At 31.3% G+C, this 20,986-nt stretch overlaps 1 protein-coding gene across 1 annotated transcript; it reads right to left on the bottom strand.

Annotated features, from left to right (window-relative positions):
- Positions 1-4,017: 4,017 nt before the first annotated feature.
- On the bottom strand, positions 4,018-5,973 carry LOC105803482 (zinc transporter 5). The gene is made up of 3 exons (XM_012635699.2): positions 5,027-5,973; positions 4,791-4,940; positions 4,018-4,710 (listed from the first exon to the last, which is right to left on the bottom strand). The coding sequence occupies exons 1-3, from the start codon at positions 5,639-5,641 to the stop codon at positions 4,405-4,407; spliced, it is 1,071 nt and encodes a 356-aa protein (XP_012491153.1). The 5' UTR covers positions 5,642-5,973; the 3' UTR covers positions 4,018-4,404.
- Positions 5,974-20,986: the final 15,013 nt, after the last annotated feature.

Here is a 20,986-nt window from a genome sequence, read left to right as displayed (position 1 = left end):
TATTTTTACACAAGAGTAAAATAAAATCCCACCTTTTTTAATCTACAAGTTTCACATTTATATTTAGGAATAAATTATATTAGGATCATCCTAAAAGTATAGTTTTAAGCACTAATAAAATAATGTCATGTCATTAAATTTTAAAGATAACAAAATATTATTATACACTCATACTGTATCTAATGTCTTCTCCAACTTAATTTAACTTTAATTAAATTACTTAAAATAATTAATTTTTAAATTATAAACAAATCTTTTCTTCTTTTACAATTTTTAATCATTTTAGTTTTTTCCATAAGTTAATATTTTTTATTTTTGTGCAACCAATTTAAAATAATATTATTTTTTGTGCAATTTTTTTCATGTCATTGACACATAATTTTGGTAATTATTTTTACCTTGAACCCAGAACGTCGAACCTTGAACCTTAAACATTGGACCCCGAGGTTTAGGGTTTAGGGTTGAGATTTACGGATTAAGGTTTAAGATTTAGGACTTAGGATTCATAGATTAGGAGTTTAGGGTTCAAGTTCAAGGTTCAAGGGTTTTGGGTTATGGGTTCGGGAGTTAGGTTTAGGGTTTTATATTTTTTATTTAGGGTTCGGGATTATCAAAATCATGTGTCAATAACATGAAAAAAATTGTTTAAATTTAATTAAATAATTGGAAATGGACTATGAATAATGTGGTGGGAATGATCCATAAAATAATTTCTCTATAGATGGATGTATAATAATAATTCACGTCTTTAAAATTTGATGATGTGGAAAAATTTTATTGGTGCCTAAAATTTTAGTTTTAGGATCATCTTTATGTAAGTTATTCCTTATATTTATTGTAAGTTATTTAATGATTTAAATATACACATCTGTATATATATTTATCTTTAAATATAATACTTACTTTTACTCATAACTCTCAATTCTCAAATTGAAGGAGCACACGTTTAAATATACTTAAATTCACATCCTCTTTATCGATATTGGTAAAATCAAGAAGATAGATAGAGACATTGCCCTTAGTTAAACGAGAACTTTTTATTTAACTCCTCTCAAAATATAGAAAAAGTAATAGTGTAATTTTAAGATTTTAACACAAAATTATAACTTTTAACCCTTCCAAAATGGTATAATTTTATCTGTCCTCTTAAATAAAATTTCTAAATTCATTTTTGCAATAATAAAAAAAATATTAACAAAAATAATTGGAGAACAAGCCATCATCCATTTCAGGAATTTGCAGATAACTTCTAAAAACATTTGAGTCAATTGCTTCTCTGCATCTGTCTACTTTCTCAGGTTTTCAAACTTGTCCTTCTCTGCTCTCCTCCACCTTTCATTTCACTATAATTTATAATTTTTACAATCATTTTCAATGAAATTCATTTCTTCTTTAATGAAATTGCGCTGACAAACTCAGAGGCGCCGCTTTTTGACTTTGTACACCGGCACACTGCTCATGGATCCTCAGAAATAAGAGGAAAGCCATCAATGCTTTTAAAGGGTTACAGTTTCAAGTTTCTAACACTCGATAAGCACTGCCCATCTTCATGATTTTTAAGAGAGACCTATGCGAAAGAAAGGTGGAGTGGAAATGAATGGTTTGACAGTGACCTGTTTTCCCTTCACCATCCGTCTGCAAACACACATACAAAAAAAAGGTTTGGCATTAAACTGGGGATTCCTTATCCCGTTTTTTACTTAAATTAATAACTAAAATGGCATGCCCATTAGATTATTTGTTAAAATGGTATAGTTTTACTAGTGCTGCCTGTTAAATTGGTGGCACCGGACTGAAATGTAATAATCAAAAGTATTTAGGAACCTGATATGCAATATTTTCATTTTCAGTAGCTGCTGAAAAGAAAAAGGTAAAAGGGGGCTCAGTGCTGCCCGTTGGGGCACCATTTATCAAACCTTAAATGTGACTAATTGCCTTGTAAGTCCTCCTTATTTATCATTTTTTTATTCTCCTCCAACTCACTATATTGTGTTTAAATAATCCCTTAACCTATTCTGTTTAAATATATTTTACCTAAAGTAAAGCTATTTAAAAAAATATAAACCAATTCGCATTTTATGTTGATGTGAACTTGATGAGAATAGTTTATTAAATAAAAATAAATAAAATTTTAAAATTTCTTGAGAGTGCTTATATACATGATATTTTTAACTACTCTTTTGAAATTTTTGATTACTTTTTTAGATTTTATGTTGATGTTAAAGTGTATATAATTTTTTTTAGCAGCCACTCAAAATGGAAAATTTGCATATCAAGTCTCTGAATACTTTAAATCATTACATTTCAGTCCAATACCGCCAATTTGACAGGCGACACCAGGAAAATCATATCATTTTAGTAAATAATCTATTAGACATGTTATTTCAATTATATTATTTAAATAAAAAGCCGGATTATCCTAAATGTTAGACACAAAACATGAGCTTGGCAAATTAGCATCCACCCTTGTACAACTTATCAGAGGTCCCTTGGACTTTCACATGCTCCCAAATATCTTTATCACCCATCTTATCGATTTGGAAACTCAATCCCACAAACTCAACATATTTTTACTTTAATTTTAAATGCTTTTAAGGTTTAATATATCATTTACTACTTTTAAGTTTGACATCTTTTTTTAATATCGTATTTGTGTCATTTTTTTAGTTTAATATGACATTTGTATTTGATAAATGTTATATATTTTGGTATCCAAAGGTATCTGTGTTAATGTTTTAGTGTTTAGTTCATTTTAAGGTTGACTTTGATGAAAATTAATTGCCAACATTATTAGGTTTCAATTTTTCTATCATTTTATTAATAGAATAAATTTAGTGTTAATTGTAAATTAGTTTAATTTTACATTTAGTTTGTCAAATAATAGTCCGGTCAATGTGATTCAATTGGGTTTTAGGCTTGATTCGATAAAAGTTAATTGCTAATATTGTTAGCTAATAATGAATTTTATCAAATCAACTCTAGAACTTGAATTAACTACTAAAAAATTAACATTGTTACTTTCAGATATCAAAATGTATAAATTTTATTAAATACAAGTACCACATTTAAAAAATAGTAAGTTAAGTCACTTATAGGCGCTAATCTTAAATTTAATTTCAAGTGGGAGTACATGTGGAATTGAATGTATAACCCAATCTAGGGCAATGTGATTAAAGAGATTTTAATAGGATAAATTTTAAAATTATCCATAAAATTTGATTTAATGTGGTACAATTATAATCGTGAAATTCTAATTATGGTTCAAATATATACTTGAAACTTTAATTTTGGTTTAATCATACACATTTAAAAAATACATCAATTTATTTTTATATTGGATAAATATAATTAATAAAATAATGTTATAACAATAATTGTGTTATCATGAAAAATTTGCACAAAATCAAAATTCATATATAGTTTTGAAATTTATCCCGACAAACTAATTACAAATGTATAATTTTTAATATGAAAGGTTATAAGGATATAAAACCATAAATTTCCCTCTTATTTATGTATACAAATTAAGAAAAAGAGGTTGAAAGGTTTTGGTCTTCTCCACGCCTAGCTAGCTATTTCTTTTTATTTTATTATAAATTCAAATGTTGACTTTCATAAATAAATAAAATGAGGTCCCACCTGATGTGGCGTAGAACTAGGACGGGTCTAACAGTAAATATATTATTATAAGGATATTTTTATTTTATTATTTTGTATTGTTATATTTTAACTAAAGCCTCGCTCCTTTCTTTTTTTATGCAATGAATTTATAAATATTTTTATTATAATAATTTAGTAATTAAAGAAAAATGATGTAAATTTTTGATAAAATGATAATTTGAACCTATACTAATCTTAAAAAAGTGATCACCCGCTAATAAATCACAACTCGAGTTTCATAAAAAAAGATATTCGTCATTCACCTTCTAATTTGTTTATTAATAGTAACATGTGGACCTAAGCGTAATCAGAAAAGTTATTAAAAATACAATATTATTATACAAAGAAGAATGAAGGTTGAGATAAATAAAAAGAAGAAACTTAAATTGGGTTTTAACTTGATGCATGATAATGGAAATGTACCAAGTTTCTAACTGTATAAGGCAGCAGATTTTTTTATTTGGCTTATACAAATTGACGTTCTTCTAATTTTCATTGGGCGGAGACTTTTAGTTAATGAGGACATAGAAAGTCACATCATGCCTCTTGGGATGCCCCAACTCGCCCTAACAAACACGTTTCAAAATTCCTGGTATTTGGTTAGTGCATACGAAGCTAACATGGCAATTACAAATAGAAAAGCTTGTGATTCTATAAACATACATAAAAACTTCTTGCTTTCATATACTCTTTTAACTTTTTTATCAGTACTATGTTTTTGTGTAAAAGCAACCAAACCCCAATTTAAGCCCAAATAGCCAAGAGAGACATAAGACCAGCCCCGAGGAGAAGAGAAACACTGGCTCCGACTTGAAGTATTCCATTGTTTTGTAACTTCGGGTTCATGAAATCAGCGGCTAGAAGATCCACCAACGCCATGTATATTAAGATCCCAGATGATGCCGCGTTCAATAATCCTTCCACAATCAGTGCCGTTGGGCTGTTCTCATCGTATGCATTTGTTATTGCTATTCCTATAGCGATTCCTACTGGTGTTGTCAGCGAGAAAAACAGTGACATGATTGCAACCGATCGACCCTTGAATTTAGCCTTTAAAAAACCATTCAATGCTAATGAATACAACAAAACTCCTGACAAAGAGTAACTCTTAAGCATGGGTTTGAATTTACCTGAGAAATGCATCCACCAAGTCCCATGCCTTCGAAGAACTGATGAAAGGTGAGTGCTGCCACCAAAGGTTTTATAGTCTTTGGACTTTCTGAAGCACCCAATGATATCCCTATGATCACAGAGTGCACCACTATGCCCAATTCCAATACCTTTGAACATCAATCAGACAAACAGCTACAGAAAATATAGAAAATATAACAAAAACCACAATCACGATTGATGAAATAAAATTTACCTGAGATACTACTCGATGCCGAAGGAGCTGAGCTGAATCTGCAGGCTCAAGCATAGAAACAGAACCATGAGAATGGCCATGGGTGGCATGAGTATGAACATGCAGATGATTTTCGGTTTGCTCTGTTTTCTCTTCATCACCCTCGTGGGACTGTTGGGTTTTGTGAAGGTGAGATTTGGTGTAATGAGATGTAGCAAACACATCAACCATCAATGTGCCAATGGCCGCCGTCATAGCCAACAGTCCGGCGAACGGAAACTCTGTCCAAGGTTTCTCATTGAGGCAAGGAGATGTTAAGCTTTCAGTGGCATCCGGAAGAACATGGATGAAGCCGGTGGACAAGATCACACCGGCGGCGAAAGCTTTGATTAAGAAAAAAAGATTTTTATCGGGACGTAAAGCCTCGATGACTTTCCCGAGCAGAGGGAAGCAAACACCGATGGCTCCCGCAACGAGGATGGAGGCTATAGCAGCTATCTTATATTTAAGCGCGAGAGACTTATTGCGATCTTCTTCTTCTGGTTCACAGGTACATTCCCCCTGTACTAGGGAAGGAATCAGGATTAAAAAGCAGTAAAAAAAGGTCAAAACCTGAGGTTGTTTGAAGTTGATCATGGCTGCAGCTGAAAACAGAGCCCAACCCAATTGAGAAGCTCAGTGAAGAGTTTCAAAGTTTGAATATTGAAGATGGGAGAGGGAGTGAATATATATAAATATATATATCAGATAATGGAGAGGATAGAGATTGTTTAGAGATGGAAGCCGAAACCTGTAAAGATTTGATACCTAGTTAAGGGAAAGAAAACATGAAATCTGAAATCATTAGTCCCCATGATATGGACTTCCATACACCAGGTTTTGGTTTGGCTACATTGATTTGGAAAAGTCAGCTAAAGAAATATATGTGCAATATTACAACTAAAATCTCTTTTTTTTTTATTCTTTCTTAAATAAAACCTAAAAGATAAATAGTAAAAAACAGAATAAAAGATTATTTTCTTAATTTGAAGAGACAATTAATTGCAAAATTGAAGGTATTAGTTGATGGTAGGATGAGAGCAGAAATGAAGATTAAATTTAGGATGGCAATGAAATCGTCAATCAAGGAGTTAATAATTAAAAAAAAAAAAAGGGTTTCCTAATAAAAATGGTGAAATGAGAGATTTCCGCGAAGACGTGGAGATGCTGAGAGATGTCGAAATAGTGTCGACATAGGAGGAGTTAAATAAGAAGATTGAAAGCATTCCCACTGTCCAAGTCACGCTTTAATTGAGTGAATTAAATTAGAATGTCGATATATATTACATTTGCGTGGCTTGTTCTCAAGAAAGGTATTATTGACATAAAGTTGAAGAACACAAAAGATGCCTAATATCATTTTCATCACCCCTTGAGAGTCACAGCTAAACTCCAAACCAAAATAACAAGAATATAGAATAGAAATAAAGAGATCATCTTGATGGCTTTATATCAAGCTGATGAAGCTCTTCATTAAGAGGCTTGTGAATGCTACAGCTCCAAATCAAATTGCATGAACCAAACCCTCAATTTTCAGAAATTACATATGTAAACTGATTCTCCATCATACATGTATGTATTGATTGAAGCGAGAATTAATGTTCCAACTTGATTACGTTCAAACACAAACCAAAAGTATTATATTCTAATATGCAAATTTTGGAACCCTAATCCATTCTTACAAATTTTGATTTTCATTAAAATATATAGCAGTGATTGTACAGTAGAGAGGGCCGATTCCCTTGGAAATAAAATAAAATAAAACTAACCCTAATCCATTCTTAAGGCCGTTTTTCTTTTATATTTCACTTTTTAGTATTACATTTTATGGACTTTTGTAAAGCATAATTGTAGCTGATATTATCAGTTGACTATTATATCATTTTGTTTGTATATGTTATGTTATAAAGAGAAAAGAAATCAGATTTTTCCTCTTAATTTTCAATATTTTTAGTTGAATTTAAATCTATTAGGAGGAAAAGATGAAAGAGGAAAAATATGATTTGTCATTAGTTATACAGTTCTTGATTAATTTAACAAAAGTATCCTAGGACTTTCAATTACAAATCATATAATTTCTTTAATTATTATCATGTAATTTTTATTCTTAATTAAAATCAATAATTTATCTTAACTTTTTTATCCTTAATTAATAATTTAATATATATATACTTTATACAATGTCTATCCTTATTTTTATACTTTCTTAATACATCTTAATAAATATATCTAATTTTTATCCTTAATTAATAATTTAATATATATGTAATATAAAGTGACATGTAACGCTTTGAATAATATAAGTCTGTTTTTGTGAAATTTGTTACAAATGTGTATTTGCTTCAGCGATTAAGTGTTCTAGGTGCGTATATGAGGTTTTGGGTTCAAGTTCCACATTTGGAAAATTTTGGTTATTTTTTATCTTAGCCTTATCCTTGGTGGGTTGGGTTATATTTTATCTTTAGTAATCTCATATTAGAATGAGTCTGTTAGTTTGAGTGGTAAGGAGTTGGTGTGTTGGAGTTCTTGTGTTTGAATCCCTACGGGAGTGAGGGTGTTAATTTAGTTAGTGGGGTGGTAATCAAATTGGGTATTTTATTTTATTTTATTTTTTTCAAAATTCTTCTCTCTTCCCAAAAAATATCTGACATTGGTTTTCCCCTTTCTCTGCGTTATTCTATCAATTGACAATTCTTTTCCCTTGCTCTCTGCTTTCTGTCACAATTCTATTGTTCAATCTTGGTATTTCGCTTCTTCGGTGTTCTTGTTCGTTTTGGTAAGTGGTGATAGAATGTTTTTGCTCGGGTTAGAGAGAATTTCCTTTAAATCCGTTTCGAACGATGTTGATTTTCCATTGGTATTGAACTTATGTTTTGGCAGCAGCGAATCATAAAGAATGAGACTCTTCTCTCGCGAAATCGAAGTCGGAGTCATTCGGGAAATTGGGTGCTAGTTGGCTCGAGAGTGTTTTCGCATCAAAACCGTACCAAGTGTGTACCCTAAATACGAAAAATCAAGCTTCAGCGAAAGTCAAAAATGCATTTTGTCGATGCCACACGGGCGTGTGTCTGGCCGTGTGTAAGACAAGGCCGTGTGTTTGTCGAAGGCGTGGCCGTGTGCAGGTCATGGCCGTGTGAGCCACGCGGGCTAGGCTAGTTCAGGCGTGTGGGCCACACAGGCAAGACCAATTTGGGCGTGTGGGCCCACACAGGCATGTGGGCCCATAATTCTAAAATTTTACCTAGGGTCGCACAGGACACTGCGAACAACTGTGGGCCTACCATAAGGTCGGTAAGGGCTAACCAAACCCTATTTTGTGTGCTATGATATTCTGATAGATTGATCTGAATGGGATATTAAATGTATGTCTGACTGTACTATTTAAGTATGCATGATTATCTGAATACAAACATGTTAAGCATGTTAAATTTGTTATTCTGTATCTGTGAATGAGGTGGGTCTTGTATATATGGAGGAAGTGATTTGTATGAAGACTCTTCGCCTATATTCTGAAAGCTTGGCTGCATATTATCTATAATGTGTTGCATCGACACTATATAATGTCTAGGGATGAGTGGGTGTTTTTAACTCCATATGGTGTAATGGGATGGTCGGAGATGGTGTGTAGAAGATGGGGGTAAGACTCACTATAATTGTTTTGTTTATCTGTTTCTAATAATTGCATTTGTTATGAACTTAGGTCCGAATCTGTATCTGACTAATCATGAAAATCTGTGTATGTTGCATGTCTATTTATGTTGGGTTACACACTGAGTTTACGAAAACTCACAACTGTTTGTCTATTCCGTTCAAGTAATCCTCAGACTTAGGGCTAGTTTCGCAATGCTTTTGAAAAGTGCTTTTGAAAAGTGCTTTAGAAAAGTGCTTTTGAGAAGTGCTTTTGAAAAAGTTGAGTGTTTGGTATTGCTGTCAAAAAGTGCTTTTGAGAAATAAAATGTCCATTTTAGACATGATATTATAAAGTAACAAATATGTATTTAAATAATGTTCAAATTAGTTAATATTATGATATTTTAGCAAAAACATAAAAAATAATTTATTATAACTTATTGTTAATATTTTAATATATAATATTAATTTTAAATATTTCTAAGTAATTATTATTAATTATTTATTAAATTTAATTAGAGTATATAAACTATATTTAAACATTTAAATATAATAATTAAATATTTGTAATTAGATATTGACACAATTATTTTATTTTAAAATTATTTTTATTTTAATTAATACTTTTAACACATTTGTATTATTTTATTTTAAAAAAAAGTCTTCTAACATTTATTTGGAAGAAGAAATAGTAAGGTTAAAAAAGTAAAGTACCAGCCAAAAGCACTTTTGGGCTGAAAAAAGCTAAAAATTTCTACTTTTTCATCTGTGAAAAAGCACTAAAAATAAGTTAAAAATTTTCTACACTGACGTCTGTTCTTTATTGCTTTTTAGGGAAAAACACTTTTTAATGGAAAAGCTAATCTGAGAAGCATTGGAGAACACAGCCTTAGGCAAATCAGTGCGGCGGAATCTCACGGTGACCATAAGACTATGAACTGACTTTAAATAAAGGTTTTATTTAATTAAGGATTATTTATGAGAGTTTTGTAATTATTGGACTCACTGGATTGTTTGGTTTTCATTTTGGATTTGGATTTTCATTTTGACTCTTTATTTGCGATGGTTGACTAGAAACATGGTTTTTTTCGAAAACAAAGATTTTTCTGAAAATACGAACTGGGTTTTTTAAAATATAATTGTTTCTAAGACTTCCGTTGTAAATCATGTTTGGCAAGTGAATTAATTAAATAACGCTTTCAGTAATTGTTATAAAACTTGAATGATTTATCAAACAATTATACAAAGCTTTAATGAATTAGCACCGTTTTCAAAACCCTTTCTTGTAGCATTACTAGATTCGGCCATAACGTCTAGGCTGGATTTGTGGTGTTACATTTAGTGGTATCAGAGTCAGGTTGCAGAACTCGGGTTGTATATTTTAGGTTCCAAAATTGTGTTTCAAAAGGGATTGGTTTTAAAATAAGTTGGATAATTTTGAGTAAGTATGTGGTACACCGAGTCTCCAATGCTGATCCTGTAAGTATTTCTGAACTTAGATAGAACTTTTTGAAAACACTGTAGTTAGTACTTTCTGAAACTGTACTAAGTTAGTTAGAGACTAAAACGTCTGAAATATTTTTGAACTTCTGATAATTTAAGCATAAAATATCTGCTAATAAATACAGGAACTGATGCATAAAATTTTATAATGTAGACAAATTTGAAATATACGACGCTCGTAGAACTAGCGGTCGTGGTATTCGTGGGCGCGGTAGGAGGGCTCGAGTTGAATCTTCCTCTCTGTGCAGTATGTCAAATTTGAAGAGGGTCGTTGGACCCCATTTTGGATCTGGGGGCCGTAGGTCGGTAACTGAACAACTCTGGTCCAATGGAGCTGAGCTGTTTAGGGGTGTCACTGGAGTCTCCCCTACTGTGGCCAAGTATTGGTTGGAGGCCATCGAAAGGATTATGAACGATATCGATTATACTCCTGAGCAAAAACAAAAGGGTGCAGTCTCTTTGCTTCCCGATAAGGCATATCAATGGTGATTGTTGGTTGAGAAGGGTATTCAATTAGATCATCTGAACTGAGATTATTTTAAGACTGCCTTCTAGGGGAAATATGTGGGCGCGAGCTATGTTAATGCTCGTAGGCGTGAGTTTATAAATTTCACACAAGGTGATAAATCTGTGGCTGAGTACGAGACTTAGTTTTTGAGGTCGAGCCGCTTTGCTCGAGGTATGGTGGCATCTAAATATGAGAAATGCGTCCATTTTGAGGACGACTTGAAGGATAGTCTGAGGGTATTGATTGCTCCGCGGAGGGAGCGTGAGTTCGCTGTTCTTATGGATAAGGCGAAGATCACCGAGGAGGTTAAGCGCGTGGAGCGCCAAAATAGGGATCGTGAGGGAGGCAAGAATAAAAGGGATTTTAAGCCCTTTAGTTCTATTCAGAAGCCTAAGAAACGGGCCAGACTTGATGGGCCTGTTAGAGTGGGAGCTCTTGTTACTGCTACTCAGATTTAGCCATGTGGTGATTGTGGTAGGTGCCATCCGGGCGAGTGTTAGAGGAGGTTAGGGGCTTGTCTGAGGTGTGGGTCATTAGAGCATTAGATTAGAGAGTGTCCACATCGTGCTGATCAGATGCAAGCTTCAGGGCCGAGTTTTGTACAACCTCAGAAAACTGTTCAGCAGCCACTTAGGGGTCGTAGACCGGCTAGGGTTTTAATGGTATGAGCCGAGGACAGTGAGCACTGGGCAGAGGTACTAGTAAGACTGAGGCGGTGCAGCCTGCACTGGTTTATACTGCTTGACACCGAGAGGATAGAAACGCCCCTGATATGATCACGGGTACATTCTTTATTTTTGATGTTCCATATACTGCTCTGATAGACATAGGTTCTACACATTCCTATGCAGCTAGTACTGTTTCCGAAAAATTGGGGATTTCTGTTGAGTGTACTTCTTGTAAGATTACCGTACTGAGCCCATTGGGGCAATCTGTCCGGGTTAGAAGACTTTATAGAAATGTTCCGTTAGAAGTATAATGAGCTGTGTTTCTAGCAAATTTGATGGAGCTACAGTTTGGGGAATTCGATTTAATTTTGGGTATGGACTGGTTAGTTGAGCACCAAGTTAGTTTGGATTGTACGACTAAGAAGGTTGTTCTGGGGACCATGGATGATAATGTAACAGCCCGTTTTTAATAAAATCAGAATAGTGGTTTCGAGACCACAAATTCGAGTCTAGAAGGAAAATTATTTTAATATTATTTCATGATCTGCATTATAATAGAAATATCATATAAAAATTTTGTTAAGAAAATTTTACCGATTATATGTCTAATTTGATAAAAAGGACCAAAGTGAATAAAGTGTAAAAATTGAACTTTAGAAGCTAAAGGGATCAAATAGCTACGTAATTCAAAAGTTGAGGTCCTTATATGGCAAATAGACCATTTAGTGGAGTTAGTAGATAGTATGATGATTCATCATTGGAAATTTAAGAAAAGAAAATGATTAAATTAGAAATATGATAAATTAATTAAATACTAAAATATCATAATTTTCATTATCTTTCCCAAATAAAAGATGGAAACCCTAGCCATGAAAACCTAAGTTCAAGCAAGCTTATTTGGTTTAATTAAGCATTCTTGTCTCATTTTTAATAATTTTTATATTTCTGAGATCGTAATAACTTAATCTAGCTATCTCGGGGATTAATTTGTAAAGTTATCAAAGTATTAGGGTTTTGCCATGGATGAATATGCATAAATTGTAAAGTTTTATGGTAGAAAATGAAAGATTGTTGATAGATAAACAACTTTTGTAAAGTGAATTTTGAGGAAATTATGACTTAGGGACTAAATTGAAAAGATGTAACATTCATGGAAAAATTCTAAATTTTATGAAATGCATGGGTTGCTATTGTTACATGTAAAAATCTGCTAGGCTTGGAATAAGGATTAAATTGCATGAATTTTATTTTTCGAGCCTAGGGATGAAATTGTAATTAATCAAAAGTATAGGGGTGAAATGGTAATTTTGCCTAAGATGTGAATTGGATTGAATTGAATATGAATTGTATTAAATTGATCAAAATTTACTCGTATAGATACGGATAGACCAAATACGGAGTTAGATCGTGGAATAAAAAAAGTATCAGATTAGTAGATTTTGCGTACACGAACACTTATCGGGGTAAGTTCATGTAACTAAATTGTATAATTATATGTTTGAATTGAATGTTATGTATGTGTATTGTGTAATTGACATGTATGAAAATCAGTCACATATTCGACAATGTTCGACGAATATTAAGTCTTGTTTGAATAAATGAAATTCGATGAATACAGGGTTTCTGAATTGGTTGTGGTTCTGCATGTGTTGCAGACATGAAGAGCTTGAAAGACCATCCCGTTATTAGCCCTCATGAGCATCCCGATATTTGGCTCTCACGAGCTTCCCGCTATATGGTTCTAATAATTCATATTTTTTATTTAACATAAAATTTATTGTAACTTAATATAAATATAATTTCAATAATGTTATTATTTTAATGTTATTTTATTTATAATATTATATTATTTTAGTTTATAAAATACTATTTCAAATACTATTTAATATAAATGTTAATTTTTAAAAAATAATTTTAATAATTTTTAATTATTATTGAAAGGCTTAATGCTCAATTTGGGCTTTGAATTATGCCTCTCACTCTCTCTCTTTTTTTTCACTTTGGTACCTAATTTTTCTTGTCTCGGATTGGTACTTAAACTATTATTTCGTTATCCAATTTAACACTTTTATTTGTAACAACGTTAAAAGATCCAATTGCCACGGGGTGCCAATCAGAATATGCCACGTGGCATATCCAACCAATCAAAATGTGTCACACGACAAATAGATTTATTTAAAATAAATATATTGACCAACTATTGAATGTCCACGTTGCGCTATTAGAATGTGGCACATTACCTTTATTTTAAAATTTAATATTATATATAATATATTGTTAAAAAAAGTAAAAAAATCTTATATAATATACAAATAATTCAAAAAAATTTAAAGAATTAAAAAATTAATAAAATTCTAAAATATATAAATATAAATTTTAAAAATAAATATAATATAAAATTGAAAAAATTTTAAAAGGTATTTAAATTTTTTAAAATTGAAAAAAAGTTAAATTTTCAAAAATATGTATTCTAAAAATTTGGTCATAAATTTTATTTTTTCAAAAACTCTAAATTCTAAAATTCAAAACCATATATTTAAAATTCTAAAATTCAAAAATAAACTTTTTAAAAGTGCTTGCAGAATAAAAAAGGTACAGAATGAGTGATTGTAATAAATACTAACCCTATATCAAATTTCCAAATTAGAAAATGTTGAACAAAAAGAATATAAAGTTTCAAATTTTTATAAATGTAGAGTTTTTGAAAAATAAAATTTATGAAAAGTTTTCTAGAATATTATTTTTGAAGATATAATGTTTTTGGTAATTTTTTAAAATCTAAATACATTTTTACAATTTAAATTTTTATATAATATTTTGATTATTTGGCTGGGAGTCTAAATTTGCGGGATATACCATCTACTTAGCGGACCCGAGTGGTAGCTTGTTTTGGTCAATAAAAAAAATGTTATGTGGGAATTAAATTTATTTAAAATAAAAAATTTAATATTAAATATTTAAATATTAAAAAATATTTTTATTTTGACTGACTATGGACCCGCGTTGGTTCACCCGCCACATAGCGTTATTAGAATATGGTATGTGTCCTTTTAAATTTTTAATATTATATATTATATTAATTAAAATCATATATAATATATAAATTTTAAAAAAGTTAAAAATTAATTTTTATAAAATTCTAAAATGTATAATTGAAAATTTTAAAAGTTAAAATAATTTATAAAATTGAAAATTGTTATGCAAATTTAAAAAAAAAGTAACTGCAAAAAACAAAAAGAAGAAGAAGAAATTTAATTACTTTTTAGAATTTTAGAATTTTATAAATAAAATTTAATTTTAAACCTTTTAAATATATGTTTTATAATTTTTACATATTTTGCAACAATATTATTAATTTCAACTATATTTTTATAAATTTTACAATTCATATAATTATATAATTATAATTTTTATATCTTTTAGTGTGTATATACATTTAATAAAAATATTTTTTAAAGAAAACTAAAGAATATAAGAAATACATAGTTTAGGCAATCATGAAAATGCAAGAGCTTTTTATTTTCTGCTTTCACTTTTCATCAAGACGAATTTTTGATTGCAGTAATGGAATTTTAACCCCCAAAAAACTGATCACATCTCATTCTAAAAGAGAGAATGTAGGCCATAGTTTGATTGGTGAAATAAGATGGTGCCCAGCCAGCGAGTTGACTTGACTTTGGTGACTTCTGCCCATCCCTCTGAACCAAACACACATTGTTGTCTCACTCTAATATAAACTCCAATTTTCCACCAACGTACGACGACTAACATGCAATTGCGGTTTCAGTGGCTCCCACCCCCACCTCTCTTTCATAGGATTACGTATACCACTGCCTTTTTACCATCCATTTTTAGATTTTTTATGCCCCAACTTTGTTTAACTTTTACATATGAGTTTTAAATGTTTTTAAAAATCACAATTACTTGTCAAAATAAATTCATTAAAAATATTTTTCTGAATTTCATTAGTTAAATATAGAATGAAAAATATTATCTTAAAAATACAATTATATTATAAACATAAAATCCAATTATTGTCATGCATATTATCATCTTATACACTAATAGTAATTTGTTCTTTATTTCACAAGCTGCTGATTATGAAGCTACTATATATCTTTTAAATCTGTAACTATAAACATGTGACAACATCGTCACTTTAAAATCAATGTATAACATATAATATGCATATTTTTAAAAGAAAGACTAAACCTAAGAAAGTTAATTTTAAAAATTTAAATGAGATTAAATGATATGATTTTGGTGGTACTGATAAAGTTATCCAAACATTTCATTAGTGGGATGCTGCATGCTTGGAACTCATTAATGATTTTACACAAAACTGAGATTGGGATGTTCTAAATGCAGTCAAAATCAAAGCTACAAAACATAATATTCAATAAAAATCACAGTAATAATTACTATTATACAGGATGAGAATGCAAACCTCATCCTCAAGGTAGCCAATAACCCCAAAGTCCCAATTTATAAACACAAAACTACATGTAATATATAATTGCTAAAATTTATTAACAACACTAGACAATAATGGCTTTTTTTTTTTATAAAAATACCCAAAAGTTTTTACTATTTAGGAAAATGATTTACCCTAAAAATCATGTATGTAAATGATCCGTTTTGAACAATAAACTTCGATGCTGCTATTGTCATTGGCGGCACCACCCATCACAATCACTCAATGATTGGCCCATGGAATAAAAAATGATTTTTTTGGGTGCCGTCGTTGACATTAACAACACTGGTATGTATATTTGTAAACTTTCTCAAAAATACTGATATTCTAGGGAAAATATATATATCTTTTAGTGGGTGTCGTCGTTGCCATTGGAGGCTCTAGTGTTTTTATTTTGAAAAAATGAGTGTTGATTGGTGCCGCCGTTACCCTTGGCGGCACTGATATTTTTTTAAAAAAAAGGTGAGGCTAAAATGAAAAAAAGAAGATGGAATCGAAGCCTTAGAGGAGATAGGCTTTGCAGTGGATGCAACAGCAACAAGGTGGATCATTGGTCGAGTGAAACAAAGAAAGGAGATCGAGAAGCAATGGGTTGATCGAATCGTATGAAGGGATGTTCGCTTGCTCATAGAATGAGATTTGGAGTTGGGTTATTAAATCTTTAAAGAAGAGAAAGAGAGAAAACAGGGGAAGAGAAGATGAAAGAAAACTAGAGAAAAAAGAATGAAATCAAAAAAAATGAAGGGAAGAAAACAAATTAATGATGTGGGGATGAGAGAGGGGTAATGATGACAGAGGATGAAGGAAGAAGATGAAAGGGTAGGGAGAAGAAAAAGGGGATGAATGCAACAGAGAAAGAAGATGAAAAGGTGAAGATAAAATTAATTAATAAAAAAAATGAAAGTTGCTAACAATTGATAATTAATTAAGGCATTTACTTCTCTATTTTCATTCCTTTCTAAGGTGCATCTCTTTCCCTCCCCTTTGCTTTAACTTCTTTCCTCTTTACCTTTTCATCTTCCTTTTATTTATTTGTTGCATTCGTCTCCTCTTTCTTCTCCCTTGTTTCAATAGTTTTCCCTTTTTTTTTTTTTTTGGTTTCAGGTTTTTTTTTCATTGTTTCATGAAATATCAAGTTGGTTCAAGTTCAGGAGAAGTTATAATATTCAATGTGACTTTCACTCTTGGAACCTCCATTCTTCGTTCATTGTTTCTGCTTCCGTTCTACTCTTCTCTTCAGCTTTGCTCCTTTCTTTGCAATTGAAGCTATATCAAAACTTTAGGGTTTTAAACAACCAAAAACAGTGTTGCCAAGAGCAATGACGACCCCAAAAATATTATATTTAAAAAAAAATATTAGTGTCGTCGTTGTCATTGGTAGCACCTATTAAAAATATATTTTTCTTTTTTTTGTAGGGAATACATGTATTTTAAATGAGTGGGTATGTGTATTGATACTAGTGCCACCAATGTCAATGACCACCCAAAGAAATCATTTTTTAATTTCACAGGCCAATCATTGGGTGATTGTGATGGGTAGTGTCACTAATGGCAACGACGACATCAAGGTTTACTATTCAAAACGAATCATTTACATGCATGATTTTCAGGCTGGGTTATTTTTATAAATAATCAAAAGTTTTAGGTCATTTTTATAAAAATCTTAATAATTAAGATGAAGAACTAATAAAGGTATTAGAGGGATAGTTTAGTCAAATCAAGGAAAAACATTCCAACCAACCACACATTGGCCTTTATGCATTCTCAAGAGCAACAATAATAGAGACAACACATTAGCCCCTGTGCATTCTCAAGAGTAACAATAATAGAGACAACAATAGGCAAAAGGATAAAGAGAGAAAAGTTTCATGAAAGATAGTATCTCTATGATAGAGAAAACCCAAGATATTCTTCTAAGATTTCATCACCCTCATTTCACTAACTTAAGAATCAAGAAGCATCAAGGAGCACAAGTTTTGACACTTCATAATTCTTCCTTTGTTTTATAGGCCTAAAGCCTTTACCAACCTGAGAACCATCTCTTAGCCCATCCTCCACTCAAGAACATAAACATTTGGTGTCGTCTATGATAATCGAACGGAAAGCCATAAATCCTACCATTTGCAACTAACTCCTTCTTACCCAATTTTGAATCTAGCTTTTATTAAATCCAATAATGTAAACCCAATGCATGTATGTTATCAAAGCCTTTTATATTCTCTCTTAGCATCTACAACTACATTGTATGGAGACACCTATTCTAGATGATTGTATCATTGTTAAGGAACACAACTTCAGTCAATGTTGTTCCTAAAGAAGCCTTGACCTTATAGGATCTTAACCACTAAGAGCATGTTCAATCAAGAGATCAACCAACCAATGAAATAGAATTATTTAAACTTAACCAGTATGGCCTTGAGTGTACTAAGAGCATAGTTGATGTCTCTATCCGTACCGTAATTAGTCTTGAGCGGCCATGATAATTGTTGCCATCTGAATTAAAAAGAGAAACCAAGAAGGTTCGGAACAAAGAAGATGGTATTGTGTCACTTAAGGAACAAGTGAAGGTTGTTTTGAGTGGTCTTAAAAGGCCTTCAAGGATACCATGATGTCTAATGCTAAGAAATGGCACCATAGATATTTTGTTTGATGGGGAGGATATAACTTTGCGTGAAGGAGATGTTAAGGTTTCTACAAAGGGTCCCTTATCCTAAGATTTGCTTCTCCAAATGAATGTACAAGCTAATTGATAAGAACACGGAGTACAATTATTATAAGATTACTTGGTCAAAAGATTAGATATAAAGCATTTCTTGGAAGAATTAAGTCGTTGTGGAGTGCTATAAGTTGCATCCAACATGTGGATCTTAACAATAATTATTATTTGGTGAAATTCTCATCATCTCAAGACTATAACAAAGCTTTGATAGGTAGTCAATGGATGATTTATAACCATTACCTTATAGTTCAACCATAGAGTAGAGATTTTTCCACTAGGGATAACCATTCATCCAAGATGGCTATTTAGGTATGATTGCTCAGTTTTTCTTAAAATTACTACTCTAAAAGCTTGGTAAGGGCCATTACAATGTTTCTAGGTAAAGTGGCTGAAATAGATTACAAAACCAAAAGAGGGAAGAGAGGAAGGTTTGCGAGGATGTTCATTATTTATTATCTAAATAAACACTTACTTCCTCTATTGGGATTAATGTCCATAGACAAGGTGTATAATATGAAAGGTTGCTTATTATTTGTTACAAATTTGGTAGTTGTGATCACATCAAAGAGGATTGTACGAAAGGAAATAAAGGAAAAAAAGATGTTCCTATTGAGCTTCAAGATCAGCCTTTGTATGGTCTTTGAATGCAAGTCATTGATCAAAAAAGATGACCACCGTCGAACTCAGGGAAAGTGACCTTTCATTAAATGTAGTAGTTAGTTCAGGTTAATTTCACACTTAAGGAGCTTGTTTTCTAGCCAATTTAGTATTTAATATTGCATTTCAGTATTTAGGACTTAGGATTAAAATTTAATAAAAACAATTGTTTTTAACAAATTTCTAAGTGTTAATGACCTATTAGGCCAACACCCTAAACTGTGGTAGGTTCCGTGGAATGTAAGACGCGAAACATAACAAAATAAAACTTCAATTTATTATCATACATCATAGAACTTAACGTAATTCCTTTCAAGGATTAACCAGATTATTTGCAAATAACCTAACATTCATATACATGTCACTTAGACCAACTCAATTAAATCAGGAGTCTACCCCAACGTTTGGCGGATAATGTGACCTTCTTGTTGATCCAATCAACAAGCTCTAAATATTACAAAATCTACAAGACAAAATATTTAGAATACTTAGTATGCCCACAAAAATTTGATAGTTACTTACCTGGCATAACAATATTATGATAATTTAATATGCAAATATTGTTTACCTACTCACCAACACAATTCGCCAACAAGGTGAGTGCATATATTTCATTACAAATGATATCTTAAGTAAGCAACTCAATACAATGCCCTTCTTCATATCTAATCTAATCTCAACCCTATTGTTGATGCGGACTCCCATTATAGAAATTAATTCTTTAATATTCTCATATTTCTTAAATTGTAAATTTCACATGCTTTATATTATCCGATGAACACTGTAAATGATATCCTAAGTAAGCAACTCAATACAATGCCCTTCTTCATATCTAATCCAATCTCAACCCTATTGTTAATTCAGACTCTCATTATAAAAATTAATTCTTTCATATTCTCCCATTTCTTAACTTGTAAATTTCACATTTCACATTTCACATTTCACATTTCACATAATTTATATTACTCAATGAACACTGTAAAAGAACTGAAAACACAAGTACACTTCACGTCAGAAGCTCATTCGAGTTAATCACATACAGAGGTGTCAGGTTACCTGTTCAGGATAAACCTTTATCAACATAATAAAAGCCTGGCCAGGACTATATATACATGGAAGGTTACAAGTCCAGGCTAAACCTTTAAAATAACATCATATTACCAATCTAGACTAAATCTGTGTCACATATATCTTCAAGTCTGCAAAAAATGCTAGAGTTCGAAATCATCAAGAAATAACATGTAACCATGTGTATGAGTCTTTTACTAGTTCATCGGGATACTGTCATTCTGTAATTTCATTCACATTCCTTCATACATAACTCGATATTTATTCTATATTTATATTTTACAACCAACTACTTATCAAATTTCAATTATACAATTTAAGAACAAAATGAAAAGAAAGCTAAATAATGTTTGTATTGTATGAACTTACTTGGCAGAATTATCACTCGCCACATTAAAGTTTACTCAACAACTTTTCCTTTTCCGCGGTCTTCTCTTAGCAGATTCAAATTTTGATCTATAACGTAATTCCAATTCAATTTTTATTAACCAACATTAGTCATCAGCTTATGAAACACATAAGTTAGTTCATTTCCATCACTTTAGCTTCCTTTAAACCTACCACTTAAACAATCAAGCCCTTTATAACAATGTTTTATAGAAATCTTAAGTTGATTTCGAAATGTCTCTATTTTAACTATTATTCGAAACTAACAAATTTCTAATTCTACCAAGTGACCCTTTATCATAGCTTTTCATCTAGTCTAAACATTTAA

This window comes from Gossypium raimondii, chromosome 11 (assembly GCF_025698545.1).
Source record: "Gossypium raimondii isolate GPD5lz chromosome 11, ASM2569854v1, whole genome shotgun sequence".
In the NCBI taxonomy this organism is placed as follows: Eukaryota; Viridiplantae; Streptophyta; class Magnoliopsida; order Malvales; family Malvaceae; genus Gossypium; species Gossypium raimondii.
This window is presented reverse-complemented; position numbering and strand designations above follow the sequence as displayed.